Source organism: Lepidochelys kempii, chromosome 1, assembly GCF_965140265.1.
Source record: "Lepidochelys kempii isolate rLepKem1 chromosome 1, rLepKem1.hap2, whole genome shotgun sequence".
In the NCBI taxonomy this organism is placed as follows: domain Eukaryota; kingdom Metazoa; phylum Chordata; order Testudines; family Cheloniidae; genus Lepidochelys; species Lepidochelys kempii.
The window spans coordinates 330,708,337-330,724,830 of record NC_133256.1 but is presented as its reverse complement, the minus strand read 5'-3'; the positions used below and the strand labels follow the sequence as shown (position 1 = coordinate 330,724,830).

The 16,494-nt window shown below is 44.4% G+C and overlaps 1 protein-coding gene across 2 annotated transcripts in view; it reads left to right on the top strand.

Annotated features, from left to right (window-relative positions):
• HGF (hepatocyte growth factor) overlaps window positions 1-16,494 on the top strand; it is an 84,373-nt gene that overhangs the window by 31,394 nt on the left and 36,485 nt on the right. For both annotated transcript variants that reach the window (XM_073328630.1, XM_073328629.1), the window contains exon 7: window positions 4,364-4,482. In XM_073328630.1, the coding sequence (XP_073184731.1) occupies window positions 4,364-4,482 (119 nt within the window). The remainder of the gene's footprint in view (window positions 1-4,363; window positions 4,483-16,494) is intronic.

The window sequence follows — 16,494 nt, the reverse complement described above, 5'->3', positions numbered from 1 at the left end:
CAACATTAATAATTTACAATAGATCCATTTACTTCAATAAGGAATAGCTAGACCCTATGCAATTATCAGTCTTATGTTGCATAAGGTGTTAAATTATCCAGTTTATGTTGCATAAGGTGTTAAAAAAATCAACACTGATTTTCACCCTGGAAAAGCAACTGTGAGTGGCTGAATTCAGCATTTTATGATAATAGATTTATGTTTTGGACAATAACTTGATGAACTATAGATATAATGCCAAAAAAATGAGTTAGAAATAGCATTAAAAAACTGCAGACAAGAAAGGTTTTATTCTAGTGGGTGAAATTCACCAAAGTGCAGACAACCATCTGCAACATTTACACTCCCTTCTGGAGAGGCTGTGTGGGTGGGTTTAGGCCACACATAAAGGCCTTTGAACCCTTACTGCATTAGGGAGGGGGAATCTTTCATGGGCTTATACTGAAACAAGCTTTTCTGAAAAAAATTGATTTTAATTAGGCTCATTTATAAAATAGGTAAAATAATGCTAACCTACCTCACAAAAATGTTGTTGGGATTAATTCATATCTGAAAATACGTATCTGAGATCTTCCTCTGAATGTGTCCATATAAACTACAAAGTATTAATAATGAAATATATTTATTATGCTTTAAAATAAGGTATGGGTAGCTTTAGGCTATGTCTGCACTACAGCTTATGTCAGCATAATTTATGTTGCTCAGGGGTGTGAATAAATGAAAGCTACCCGGGGGGAAAAAGGTCTGAGACCTGCTCTGCATTACAGTCAGTTCGATGTTAGGCACTAAATGTAGCTCCCACCGATGTAACTCACCCACTTTACTGACTTCATAACTCCACTTCTACAAGAGGTGTACCACTTAGGTCTATGTAATTATACTGACGCAGTGTCAGTGTGGACACTATTGCTTACACTGAGTGTTGCTGCCTTTCAGAAGCCATCCCACAGTGTCCCATGCTGGCAATTAAATCAGTGCAAGTGCTCCTGTTGAGGAGAAGCACCACTGACACAAGGAGCATAGCATGGACATGCAAAACCAATTTATTTAATGTAGTGGCTGTATGTCAATGTAACTTAGGTCAACTTAATTTTGTAGTGTAGACTTGCCCTAAGGGTGACATCTTGGCATCACTGATGTCCATGGAAATTTTGTCATTGATTTCAGTGGAAATCTTATTGATTTCATAGGATTTCATTCCAGTGCTTGAATCCTGCATTGTGCTCTGCACAGACACACTGTTGCACCTTCATGGAATCCAATTGAGGTTGATGTGGCTTGGCGTTGAACATATTTATGAACAGTAAAAGCTTTAGCCCCCACAAAACACCATTCAGTTTTTTTTTAAGTGTGACAAATCAGAAGGCCAAATTAATCACTGGTGTAATTTAATTTACAACAGTATACTCATGCCAGGGATGCATTTGGGATGTAAATTTCAACATGAATAAATAAATAATGATCGTCCATTGGTGTTAAAGAGCAATCTTGGTCTATTTGAAAAAAAATATGTAATATTCAGAACTTCAGTGGCTAACTCTCTTCAAACCTAGAAGTGGACATGTCTCTGACATTGGAGAAGTGTCTTGTTGCTTTCTTAGCCATTGAAGTCAAGGTTTCTACTGCTGCTTCAGGGGTAGGATGGGGTAAAACAAATAATAAACCTAACAAAAATCACTAAGGAGGTGTAACAGGGATCTGAAAGATCTCAGGAACCCTTAGGATCCTCCTCTGATCCAAGCAGCAGACTATGGCTCTGGGTATGTTTGGGGGAAAGAGACCTGGAGACTGGACTAACTCTTACAGGTCCATTACATAATTCTCAGTGACATAAATCTGAGATTGGGTGGGCCAGATTGCAACCCCATCATCCAGTTTATCCCTGCTAGTTGTGGCTACCTGTGGGGGAAGGGACACTAAATGGTCTTCTGCTGTAGGGACTAAAGTAGCTACTGCTGACTCCCAGGGATGTGGAAAGAAGCAAGCAGATTTGAGAACACTAGGCAAAATCAGTAACTGGGCAGGACAATTTTTTCCCTACCCACTCTCTCTGTATATGAGCAAATGAGGGAGGTAAACTGGAGCTCTTCTGTTCCCCAAGGTTAGAGGAAGTCAAAAAGGGCTTCTTTCCCTGCTGCCCCACCCTATTCACGATACTCAGACTAGCTTTGTACCCTAATATCCTCCTGCAACCAAGGTCATCTGTAGTCCTTGCAGGGAGCAGATCCCTAAGAATCTATATATCTATTTATCTATAATAGACGTTGAGAATAGTCAGTGGATAGTGCTGGAAATTTCCCTGTTTATCTGTCTATATGGCATGATCCTGCAAGATGCTGAGCACTCTGGTAATGACTGTTAAGCTCAAATGATTCAACTGAAGTTAAGTCTGTGCCTAAGTGGGGGGTCTTGCTGGATTGGGACCAGAGTGCTCAGCATCTTGCAGGATTGAGCCTTTAATGTACAGTTACATGATGGCCTTTAGGGGAAATGGTTCTGATGATCTGACCCCCTTATCCTGTCCCCATCCCAGGGACTGATCAGTTGTAGGGGTCAGAGGAAGGTCCTGGGAGATATCAGGGTACTTTTAAACTTCATCCCCTCTCCCAGTTTAGAACTTAGTAATTGTCTTGAAGCATTAATGAGTATTGTCAAGCACAGTTGCTACTGCGGATAAAGGGCTCTCATGTTGCCATAGCCCTGTCTCCTCGCCCCATTCTGCAGGGTTCAATGAAAGTAATGATTGAACCCTCTTTCAAATTGTCTCCCAACCCCATCTTTCAAACCCTGCTGTAGCAGAGGGAGTGTGATTTGTCCCAAGGAAGGCAGGATTGTACAAACAGACTTTGGGATGAGTGTATGGTGGGTAGAGAACCCCATCGGCACACCTTTGTAAATCACATGTAAATCATGTGCTCATGAGAAGCACATCTGCTTGCAGTTGTGGGAAGGTCTCAGGTTCATAGGTAGTTAACATTTTTGTCCCCTTAAATAAGTTCAAGTTTAATTGGTGAGGCCTCATCTGGAGTACTGTGTCCAGTTTTGGGCCCCACACTACAAGAAGGATGTGGAAAAATTGGAGAGAGTCCAGCGGAGGGCAACAAAAATGATTAGGGGACTGGAACACATGACTTATGAGGAGAGGCTGAGGGAACTGGGATTGTTTAGTCTACAGAAGAGAAGAATGAGGGGAGATTTGATAGCTCCTTTCAACTACCTGAAAGGTGGTTCCAAAGAGGAAGGATCTAGACTATTCAGTGGTAGCGGATGACAGGTCAAGGAGTAATGGTCTCAAGTTGCAATGGGAGAGATTTAGGTTGGATATTAGGAAAAACTTTTTCACTAGGAGGGTGGTGAAAGACTGGAATGCGTTACCTAGGGAGGTGGTAGAATCTCCTTCCTTAGAAGTTTTTAAGGTCAGGCTTGACAAAGCCCTGGCTGGGATGATTTAATTGGGGATCAGTCCTGCTTCGAGCAGGAGGTTGGACTAGATGACCTCCTGAGGTCCCTTCCAACCCTGATATTCTATGATTCTATGAAGTTTTCACAGTAGTCCCTCGGGCAAGCCTACTTTTTGTTCTCTTTCAAACATGCTGCAAAAAACCTGCAAAACCAAAGAACCAAAGCATTTTGCATTTATTGGCAATAAGTACATTTTACTTTTATCCCCATGTTCGGAAGTTTGTGGCTGTTACTTATGACCATTTAGATAAAGTAAGTCTCCTTATTATGCTCCCCCCTCTTGTCTGTTTAACAGAGGCGAGACAAACATGGAAACAATTAAAATAACACAACAGTTTCAAACCTTAACAAGATAAAGGGAGAGGGAAGTTTTAAATATTTTTTGCAGTGCCGGAAATGAGGGCATGACCTAGAACAAGCTGTGTTACCAAAATGGAGCTATCATTAGTAACAAAGCAATTGAAAATAGCTTCCAGTTTGAACCCAGGGTTGTTGCACTAGAGAACCTGTTTTCTTAATGAGTCTGGCATGCCAGGCAGTGTTTATATAATCCACACTTAATTTGGCTGTTTGGAAAAAAAAAAATGAGGCTTGCGTGTCTGTCAAGGGATGGTCATGCTCTACAGTGGAGTGAAGCGATTAGCTGAGTTACCCCATCTGGTGTCCTGCATATTACCACAGCTGAGTCTCCCTGCCCAAGGGCCTGATTCTGCTCAGTGCTTCCTAGGAGACTCCTCTATGGGAGTCGAGGGAATTCCCCAACCCCCATGATCAGGTCCCAAGCCAGCAGGCAATGTATCAAACTTGTCTCAGCTGGAATTGGTTCTTGACACGTCTTGTGCATGCCTGTATAGTGTTGCCAGCCAGACGTGCTGAACACATTTGTTGGTGTGGTTTGCAGATATCCTGACAAGGGCTTTGATGATAATTACTGCCGCAATCCCGATGGCAAGCCGAGACCATGGTGCTACACTCTTGACCCTGATACCCCGTGGGAGTTCTGTGCAATTAAAACGTGTGGTGAGTTAAAGCAAAAATTTATTGCTTCCTTTTCCTTTCCCAAATCTGGACTCAAATAGTCTGTTCTAAGTGGGTGGGGAATATAACTGTTATTGTTCATTCATTGTGCTTTGTTCAATTTTAAAACAGAGTAAGCAAAGAACAGCCCTTACAATCTCTTTAATCTCTTTTCATAAGACATAATCAGCAATGCATTATTTAGCACTTTTTATAGTTATTGTATTATACACGTCAGCATGCCACACTCCCATCTCTTCCACACAGACTGCACTAAGATGTCTTCCTTGTAAACACCACTGTGCAGTTTATTTACAGTGTTTTAATCCTTCCACCAATCCATAGCAGTGTCTCCATACCTCTTGACACTGTATCTTAAACTTTCTAACCCCTTCTCCCAAACAGAGGAGGGGGAATAAGGTGACTCTAATCAGAGGGACCCCTTGGTCAAGCTCTCCTAGCTTTCTGTTCCTCTCCTTTTTTCCCCTTGAGCATGCATTCGTATGTCCGTTTATATAGCTTCCCTGCTAATGGGCTAGTTGGCTCATTCACTCACTGGCCCCAATCTGGCCTGGTAATCAGGTACACCTTGTCCAATTAGGCATTCTCCAGGTGAATCTAATTAATAATAATAATAGTGCCTAGAGTGCTGGCTCAAGTGCTAGACCTCATGACTCTGTCACATGTCTCCTCCCTTTTTCCAGTGGAAAGATACGTCTTCTTCCTCACTTTCCCGCCTTTTCTAGAGGTACTACTAGGCCTCTGCCCCTCCTTGCCCTAAGGGTGTTTATCTTGGATCTTGTTATAAGGTCCATCCATTCTCCACCCACAAGAATCAAGTTTGGTGGGTAAGGGTTGTCCCCATAATTCTGTCTCTGCCGACAGGTTGTCACACCAAGGGCAGTCTGTTGGGTTGTGCTCACAAGAAAACCAAAATTAAAAGAGCACTAAGGTTTCAAAATTGAGCACAGAGTAATTAGGAAATGCCAAAATTAAGGTTGTCTATGCAATCTTAATTCCACCCCTTTGGGTGTATGTATTATGATACAGACTTCAATTACATAATCATACACATTTCTAAACAGGTCTCCTGCCACATTCAGTGTTCAGGATGGATAGTGCTCACTGAATGAGCAGCTATTCAATATTTTTTATCCTTGTTCAATATGTAATCTCCTGGCTTGCTTACTGGACACTATTCAAACCCTCCACTGAAGACAGAATTATTCATTTCCTTATGGGATTTCTATAGTATTCATCACTATAGTATCTGAGTGCTTCATAAACATGAATAAATTTATTTTCACAATGTACTTGTGAAATAAGGGGTGCTATTATTCTCCATTTTACTGATGGGGATCTGAGGCACAGAGAGATTTAAATGAAGTGTCTACTAATTCTGAGTGCCAGTTTGAGCTGATTTTTAGTGTCCTTAGTATTATATAGCACTTTATATTTTCAAAATACAGCTCCCACTGACTTGTGTTGCAGTCGTGAGTGCTCAGCACTTCTGCAAATCAGGTGTCTCAAGTTGGGCACCCAGAGAATAAGGAACACATAATTAGTGGCCACTTGTGAAAAGTGTATATAAGTGACTTGCCTAGCATCACATAGGAAATCTGTGGCAGATGCAGAGATGGAATCCCCCTGTCCAGGGCAGCATTCAACTGCTTAAACCATGAGACAATCCTTTCTCTTCTTGCAACCCTGCCTCCTTCATTACACACCTTTCAACTTCAGCAGCAAATGAAGCAGGGATCCTGCAGACAGCACTCTTTCACTACACAACCCTGAGGCATCCCCACAGCAGGTCCATCCTGTGCACTGAATGAGACACGAGTCCTTTGGAAAAAATGGAACGGAATCACATAGTTAAGGGCTGTGCCATAATGCACATGCACAAGCGACGAAATTAAAGTCACACAGGGAACTTCAATTTTGGCATTTCCTGGCATTTAGCTGGACTTTGCTATCTTACCATCGTTTTTAACATAGTTTTTTTCTGTGTAAGGATATATGGACTTATGTCTTGAGAGCTCTTTATGTGCAGTACTATTCTTCAGAGAGATTGTGGCTTTGGTAAGGTTTCATGGTTATAAATGATATCAGAATTTGGCACAGTTAGTTTTAAAGGTTAACTGATGCTGTTAAAAACCCACACCATTAGAACTTTTATCCATGCGGAAGCTGAATTTATTTATTTGTGGATTTAAAAAAAGAAAAGAAAAGAAAAGAAAAATAGTTGAGTGAACCTTTATGATTGTTTATTTTAATTGTTGTAGTCCTCTGCAATTTTGGTTTTGACTGAGACCAGAAACAGAAGGGGGGGGGCGCTCTTGTGGTATTTTCAACTAGCCCAAAATGAGAGATAACTGGAAATTGTATGAAAAATATATTCTTCCAGTTTTCTAGCCCCTCACTGGTCAAAGTGTGGATAAAACATCTGGGGCCACATTCTGCTTTGCACCCTTGTATAGTGTCCAAGAGGCTGCTCACAGTGTAAAAGCAGAATTTATCTCCTTACCTTTTGGGTTCTTATCCAATTTAAACTTCTCAATGTTTTAAAATTTTGCCCATCAATACTTCTGAACAGTCCATAGTCACTTGTGCTGGTTTTATGTTACTGTAACCTTTTTACACATGACTCACTTCTCATTACCCTGTATTTATGCTGGTGTAATTCTGTTGACTTCCGTGATGTTACTCCTGATTTACTCCTTGATGTAGAACCTCACTTTGAGCCTAATTCTGCTTTCACATATATCAGCACCAGTCTAGAATAATTCCATTAAAGTCAGAGGAGTTACATCACTGTAAAAGTGGTGTAAAGGAGAGGACAATTTGCCATGCTGTATGATGTCTATAAAGGGAGTGTACAGAGCAGTGGCAACTTACTTAGAAGTGACCCTGCTGCCTTATGTGATCAAAAATAGTGGCTTCAAAAATCTATACATCAGTTCATGTGTGACCTTGTGCCAAAAGATTTCCGGTGAACTTCCCCTGTGAACTACAAGCAGCTTATTCTATATATTGGTATCTGGACTTTTTGCTACTCGAGCGTCCGACTTTGGCCTCTAAGAACAACTGGGAAGTTATTAAGCCAAAGACATCATCTAGTTTGGACCTAGTTTTTGTCTCAAATATAAAACAGTTGAGTCTATACACCTAGTTTAAAGATTATGAAGAGCAATTTACTATTCGTTTCTTTAGTCTTTATTTTTTATTGGGTAATTCTTCCCACAACCATTGCTGATTAGCCATGGGTGCCCCTGGAAAAATGGGCGCCCCCAACCTGTTCCGCCCGCCCGGTGCTCCTGCCAGAGATTGGGGGAGCACCAGGTGGGTGGGGAAGGGCAAGCCCCTGCGCCCCGACCCCACACCGTGGCAGGAGCACTGGGCGGATGGAGCAGGGCAAGCTCTTGCTCCCCAACCCTGCTCTCTGGCAGCAGTGCTGGGGGGGCTTGAAGGGGATGGCAGGCAGAAGGGGTGAGGAGGGGCCCCCATGTGCTCTGGCTCAGGGCCCCACAAACCCCTAATCCAGCTCTGTCCACAACTACTTTCAATATTCAATAAAATACACATGATCAGTCTCTGTTCTAACATATCCATATACTTTTTTCCGGTAGTGGAGATTTTATTACTAAAAATTTGTTTAAGTTATAATTTCTGACAGTTTTTACAAATGCAACTTTTATAAATGTTTATCCTTTGGCATTTCCCAAGTTGATGTGTCAGTGCTCTGAAGATTCACATCTGGCGTTGGTGGTTACATAAGCTTAACAACCAATGTGACTCTTAACATTCACAGTCTGATCCAATTTTTCAAAAGACATATGCTAGGGGATCTTTTCCAAACTCTAGTAATGGCTCCTACTCCCCCAGCAGTCAAGATTATGTTAGAGTCTTGAAGAAATGCAATCCCAGTACAGCCCTTCTAAAAATAAGTGGCCTACATTGATGATCCTGAGCACTTTGCTCTTGATATTGTGATGAAGTTGGGCTCTCTTTATTGGGTACACAGTCTTCTTTTTGATCTTCATTTGATATCAGGGGAAATTCCACACTCGAAACTAAATTTTCTTTATAGTAAATGATAGTGTTCTGTGTAAGGGTGAATATGTAAAAGATATATCCACCATACAAAAGTTCTTTCAATAAATTGCTTGATTCTGTTTCACATTAGTAATCAGACAATAGTGATGATGATGATACTATCAAGTAGTGTTCTAATTTTACAGCAGAAAAAAACCCTCCACTTTTTAAAAATCTTCAAAACTGAATAAAACTCAGGTAAATGAGGTTTTTTCCATTAAATATGGTGGATGTTTTAGTGCAGTGGTTTTCAAACTGGGATACACGTACCCCTAGGGGTATGTGAGCTCTCATCAGAGGGGATATGAGAAAAATCCTATCATGGCCGACAACACATGTATTTAGTAAGACTTGGCAATCTAATCAAGTTGAATCTCCTTTCAATTAAAACTGCAGCAGCGTTGGTGTACCTCAGAATCAGGGGGTTTCAAACTGTGGGGTGTGCCCAGTGGTGAGCTGGAGCCGGTTCACACCAGTTCGCGTGAATCGGTTGTTAAATTTTGAAGCAGTTTTAGACCCGGTTGTTAACCCGCTTCCCTGCAGGGGATGCAATTCCTCCTCCGGCCGCCGGGGGCGCTGTGCTGCGGGAGCCATGTGGGCTGCCGCCTGGCCCTGGGCATGAGCCCTGTTGCTGCTGCTGCTCCCCTGGCCCTGGGGCTCCCGCTGCTGCCTGGTGGGTCCCTGGCTGCTCTGCTGGTCCTGGGCTGCATCCTGCTGCTCTCCCTGTGAGTACCCACCACCCTGCCCGCAGCCAGCCCCTGTCTCCAGCCACCCCCGCACCCGCTCCCTGCAGCCAGCCCTTGCCGCACCCCTGCCCTGCCTGCAGCCAGCCCCTGCCGCACCTCCAGCACCCTCTGCCCGCAGCCAGCCCCTGTCTCAGCCACCCCTGCACCCCCTGCCCGCAACCAGCCCCTGCCGCACACACCCCCTGCCCTGTCTGCAGCCAGCCCGTCTCCAGCCACCCCCGCAAACGCTGCCCGCAGCCAGCCTGTCTCCAGCCACCCCCGCACACCCTGCCTGCAGCCAGCCTCTGCTGCATGCACCCCCTGCCCTGCCCGCACCAGCCCCTGTCTCTAGCCACCCCCTGCCCTGCCCGCACCAGCCCCTGTCTCTAGCCACCCCCTGCCCTGCCCGCAGCCAGCCCCTGTCTCCAGCCAGCCCTGCACCCCCCTGCCCTGCATGCAGCCAGCCCCTACCTCCAGTCAGCCCCTGCCCCGCAGCCAGCCCTGCATCCCCTGCCTCCAGCTAACCCTGCCCCACGCCCCTGTCTGCCGCTAGCCCCACATCCACTGGTGCCCTGCAGTTCCCAGGGCAGTAACCCTGCACACCTGCTTCAATGAGGGGGGCAGGGAGCAGCTGGGACACACACATGTGCACACCCTAGAGTGACCAGACAGCAAGTGTGAAAAATTAGGACGGGGGTGGGTGGGAATAGGAGCCTATATAAGAAAAAGACCCCAAAATCAGGACTGTCCCTATAAAATCGGGACATCTGGTCACCCTAGCACACCCCCAGGGAGTGGCAGGGACCCACACATGTGAAACAGCTCATTTTTAGTTCAGGCCCATCTTTTTAAAAAAGAACTTTAGGTACGGTTAACATACATCCGTAGTTTCCCGGACAGGTCAGGCTTTTTGGTTCTTAAATCACCGTCCGGGAGGGGGTGGGGGGCGGGGTGAGTTGTTTCTGAATAGACAGTTTGAGTTGTTTCTAAATAGAAGGCAGAAGACTAAAGGGGCACGTGACCACGCATGCGCCCCCCACCCCCACACATTGCCTCTGCCTATCTCAGATAGGGATATGTGGTAAGCTATGTTATTTGGAAAGGGATACACAGCCTAAATAGTTTGCAAACCACTCTTCTAGTGGTTAGGACACTAGCCGAGGATTTGGAAGTCCTGGGTTCAATTCCTTGCTCAACCACAGACTTCCTGTGTGACCTTGGGCAAGTCACTTAGTCTCTCAGTACCTCAGTTCCCCATCACTAAAATGGGGATAACAGCACTTCCCTACCTCACAAGGATGTTGTGAGGATAAATAAATTAAAAATTGCAAGGTGCTCAGATACTAGCATAATGGGGGCTGTGGTTAGATGTTTGGCAGCGTGTGTGTGTTCTCCCTGTGTGCTGTCCCAGCTCTGTGCAGACAGCCGGCACAGCAGACCTTGAACGAACCACTCAATGACCACAAAATCTATTAAGGTACGAAGGCGCCAGACCAGGTTTATTGTTGACAAAGCACGGTAATAGCACCTGGCACTCTATGAGGATACTGAGGGTATGTCTATACTACCTGCCGGGTTGGCGGGCAGCTATCAATCCAGCAGGGGTCGATTTATTGCATCGAGTCTAGACATGATAAATTGACCCCCAAGCACTCTCCCGTCAACTGCTGTACTCCACCGGAGCGAGAGGTGCAGGCAGAGTCGACGGGGGAGCATCAGCAGTCGACTCACTGCAGTGAAGACAATGCGGTGAGTAGATCTAAGTACTTTGACTTCAGCTACGTTATTCACATAGCATACCTGTGACAACAGACGCAGCTCAGTGAAAGGCGGGACTTTCCATTCCTCCCTCGGCTGGACAAAAATACTCCCTTTGAGATCCCTTAGAATCATAGAATCATAGAATATCAGGGTTGGAAGGGAGCCCAGAAGGTCATCTAGTCCAACCCCCTGCTCAAAGCAGGACCAATTCCCAGTTAAATCATCCCAGCCAGGGCTTTGTCAAGCCTGACCTTAAAAACCTCTAAGGAAGGAGATTCTACCACCTCCCTAGGCAACGCATTCCAGTGTTTCACCACCCTCTTAGTGAAAAAGTTTTTCCTAATATCCAATCTAAACCTCCCCCACTGCAACTTGAGACCATTACTCCTCGTTCTGTCATCTGCTACCATTGAGAACAGTCTAGAGCCATCCTCTTTGGAACCCCCTTTCAGGTAGTTGAAAGCAGCTATCAAATCCCCCCTCATTCTTCTCTTCTGCAGGCTAAACAATCCCAGCTCCCTCAGCCTCTCCTCATAACTCATGTGTTCCAGTCCCCTAATCATTTTTGTTGCCCTTCGCTGGACTCTCTCCAATTTATCCACATCCTTCTTGAAGTGTGGGGCCCAAAACTGGACACAGTACTCCAGATGAGGCCTCACCAATGTCGAATAGAGGGGAACGATCACGTCCCTCGATCTGCTCGCTATGCCCCTACTTATACATCCCAAAATGCCATTGGCCTTCTTGGCAACAAGGGCACACTGCTGACTCATATCCAGCTTCTCGTCCACTGTCACCCCTAGGTCCTTTTCCGCAGAACTGCTGCCTAGCCATTCGGTCCCTAGTCTGTAGCTGTGCATTGGGTTCTTCCGTCCTAAGTGCAGGACCCTGCACTTATCCTTATTGAACCTCATCAGATTTCTTTTGGCCCAATCCTTCAATTTGTCTAGGTCCTTCTGTATCCTATCCCTCCCCTCCAGCGTATCTACCACTCCTCCCAGTTTAGTATCATCCGCAAATTTGCTGAGAGTGCAATCCACACCATCCTCCAGATCATTTATGAAGATATTGAACAAAACCGGTCCCAGGACCGACCCTTGGGGCACTCCACTTGATACCGGCTGCCAACTAGATATGGAGCCATTGATCACTACCCGTTGAGCCCGACAATCTAGCCAGCTTTCTACCCACCTTGTAGTGCATTCATCCAGCCCATACTTCCTTAACTTGCTGACAAGAATACTGTGGGAGACCGTGTCAAAAGCTTTGCTAAAGTCAAGAAACAATACATCCACTGCTTTCCCTTCATCCACAGACCCAGTAATCTCATCATAAAAGGCGATTAGATTAGTCAGGCATGACCTTCCCTTGGTGAATCCATGCTGGCTGTTCCTGATCACTTTCCTCTCATGGAAGTGCTTCAGGATTGATTCTTTGAGGACCTGCTCCATGATTTTTCCAGGGACTGAAGTGAGGCTGACTGGCCTGTAGTTCCCAGGATCCTCCTTCTTCCCTTTTTTAAAGATTGGCACTACATTAGCCTTTTTCCAGTCATCCGGGACTTCCCTGGTTCGCCACGAGTTTTCAAAGATAATGGTCAATGGCTCTGCAATCACAGCCGCCAATTCCTTCAGCACTCTCGGATGCAACTCGTCCGGCCCCATGGACTTGTGCATGTCCAGCTTTTCTAAATAGTCCCTAACCACCTCTATCTCCACAGAGGGCTGGCCATCTCTTCCCCATTTTGTGATGCCCAGCGCAGCAGTCTGGGAGCTGACCTTGTTAGTGAAAACAGAGGCAAAAAAAGCATTGAGTACATTAGCTTTTTCCACATCCTCTGTCACTAGGTTGCCTCCCTCATTCAGTAAGGGGCCCACACATTCCTTGGCTTTCTTCTTGTTGCCAACATACCTGAAGAAACCCTTCTTGTTACTCTTGACATCTCTGGCTAGCTGCAGCTCCAGGTGCAATTTGGCCCTCCTGATAACATTCCTACATTCCCGAGCAATATTTTTATACTCTTCCCTGGTCATATGTCCAACCTTCCACTTCTTGTAAGCTTCTTTTTTATGTTTAAGATCCGCTAGGATTTCACCATTAAGCCAAGCTGGTCGCCTGCCATATTTACTATTCTTTTGACTCATCGGGATGGTTTGTCCCTGTAACCTCAACAGGGATTCCTTGAAATACAGCCAGCTCTCCTGGACTCCTTTCCCCTTCAAGTTAGTCCCCCAGGGGATCCTGGCCATCCGTTCCCTGAGGGAGTCGAAGTCTGCTTTCCTGAAGTCCAGGGTCCGTATCCTGCTGCTTACCTTTCTTCCCTGCGTCAGGATTCTGAACTCAACCAACTCATGGTCACTGCCTCCCAGATTCCCATCCACTTTTACTTCCCCCACTAATTCTACCCGGTTTGTGAGCAGCAGGTCAAGAAAAGTGCCCCCCCTAGTTGGCTCCTCTAGCACTTGCGCCAGGAAATTGTCCCCTACGCTTTCCAAAAACTTCCTGGATTGTCTATGCACCGCTGTATTGCTCTCCCAGCAGATATCAGGATGATTAAAGTCACCCATGAGAATCAGGGCATGCGATCTAGTAGCTTCCGTGAGCTGCCGGAAGAAAGCCTCATCTACCTCATCCCCCTGGTCCGGTGGTCTATAGCAGACTGCCACCACTACATCACTCTTGTTGCACACACTTCTAAACTTAATCCAGAGACACTCAGGATTATACCCTTTTTATACCCTGATACAAACAAGTTAGTACTGCCTCCGACATAGTTATTTAGTGCCCCCTGACTTGGCTAGTTATTATCTTGTACACGTTGGTTTGATCAAAACATCTTTATTACGTACTGTCATCCTGACTTTATCTTTTAGGAGGGGTCAGTGTGTTCCTGTTATCCTTGGGGAATGTTTTTGCACCATCCTTGATATCGGGATGTTCTGGTACCACTTCATATTGGGATGTGTTTGCTTAAGTACTCTGTGCTTAGCACTTCTGAGGAATGTGTATTTTTGCAATATTAGCCCTATTCTTGCCAGATTCTGTGAGCTGGTTCTGCTTCATACCAGGCCTCTGATACAAGGGCTTATGTCTCTGGCTCTCTTCCTACTACAGGGGCCATAAAAGTATTAAAGGTAGACGATGAAACCTCATAATAAAAAAAACCCTAAATTGATAATCAATTATTATCTTCTCTAAATTAATCTGAAATTGCCTTCTGCTGCTATCATTACTATTAATTGTTGGCCCAGAACTTACTGTGTGTTAGAGAAGCTTTGAACAAACAGCCTTAAACCTGGTTTACCAGCTACCATGTGATTCCTCAGCACAGGTGAATTCTTGGCTTACAGTCGCCCTTGTGCTCCCTCCCTCGTACTCCACCCAAACTTCGCAGAGTACAGCTCTCAGCAGCAGCCCAGGATTTGGTACATAGCATGCATTAGTATATATGACACTTTGCAAAACACAAATAAATCCAAGTAGTTTGCAGTTTAATTCAGAAATATGGTATATGAGACAGTTCACATGCAAGAACGCAACATTTTTAGTGATGAAATCAATGTACGGATGGCTTCATAAAATAAATGTATGTTTATGGAAGGATTTGAATGGACAGAAGTCAGGGGACTTGGTGTACCAGAAACTGAAGTCTCTTCCAAGCACAGAAGACAGTATGAAAATGAAGACATAAAGCCAAGAGTGTGAGAAGGAGATGATGGCAACAATTAGGATTAGAGATGGATTCAAACTGCAGTAGCTGGATCTGGATTGAGGTTTTGAGCACATGAGTTGGTTTGAAGTTGTTCACATATGTGGATGTGGTTTTGGCTTGGGCCAATTTCTAGTTAGGAGAGAAGATACAAAGGAGCATTAAAATAGGCAGAATGGGTGTAGGAGGAAATGAGAGCAGAGATGGAAGCAGGGACAGGGATTGTGAAGAGGAGATAAGGACAAGGAATTTGGGATTAATGGGAAAGGAGAGTGGATGCCTGTTATAATAATCAGAGGTGGGGGGTGAACACAATAACATGGTTAGAATGACAGAGAAAGAGGATACAGTTAGTTGGCCTACAGGGGAAGAGGAGAGGAGACATTTGTTGGGAGCACAGAGAGGAGGAGACTCCAGATGTCAGTCAGTGTGAGAAGTATTGAAAGCCTACATCAGAGTAGAAGGGACAGAGAGGAAGGATGATGTTTGGAGATATTGAAGAGGTAACAGGACTCAGTGAGCACCTGGATGTGATAAGAGAAGGAGAAAGAGGAGTCAGAAATAACAAGGTTGCTAGCGTGGGTCAGAGGGACGAGGGTGCTGTTGTCAACACTGATTGGGAGGATAAAGAAATGGACCGCCTCTATTTTTGCCAACTACATTTTTTAGAAGCAGAGATTCCTTTGCTGATTTGAATGTTGAGCTGTGCCTTAGGGCTTGTCTATTAAGGGAGTTTAAATGAATTAACTAAAGCTGTGAAGTTAATGTGCATAAATTAAAAGCTCTGTGTGGGTACTCTCATTCAGAAGTAAAGTTTGTTGTAGTTTAATCCTCCTAAGCAACAATGCACCAAGGACACTTTACTTCTGAATGAGAGTACCCACACAGGTGTTTAGTGCACTTGAATTTCTGCACCTTCACTTAATTTGTCTTGACTTTCCTGAGTGACCACATGTAGGCAAGCCCTTAGAGTGTCTTGCTGAAACAAACTACACAAATAAAGAAAGTGCAACTCAAGCTTCATATTTACTTAACATAAAGATGTTTATAGAAGTGAGTCAGTGGGAAGAGACTGGTGTTTAAAATTTGATAGTTACCTCCCACTTAATTTTACAATTGGGCCTAACAGAGGGTTGATACAGTGTTCATTCTGTGTAACTATGTATTACTTTCTCTCTCTTTATAAAGACTCCATCTCTCTACTTCTAGCATACTTTTCAATATGAGATTGAGTAGGAGTTCTGTTTAATCTAGAGGTGAGATTCAGGGTCAAAATTTGGATCCAGATCTGGATTTTGAACACATTAAATATAAAGGGGTTTTGGATTCAGAGATTTTCAGCCCATTATAGAGGTAAGAACAACTCTGAAATGTGTATCTGGATTCCAGAACAATCTAATTGTCGGTGTTAACATTCAGGCTGCAGCATGTGCCAAGATATGACCCTCTGTGTTTTGTTTTGGATTCAGCTCTAATATATTCTTTAGTTATCCCTCAGGCAATGTAGATTAAAATTGGCGCTACATGGTTCTTCCACACCAATGCTATAAAGCAGGTATTTTTTCCTCTGCTGTGCTGTATATCATAATAAAGCTACCAAGCACATAGAAGGGGTTGAAGAGCCAATGTTCAAAATATAGGGTAGGAAAGTTACCCAAGCTGTGGTATAGCCTAGAATTTCAAATTCAATAATAATACAGGACATGAATTAAGGCTCCTTTGGGGCAA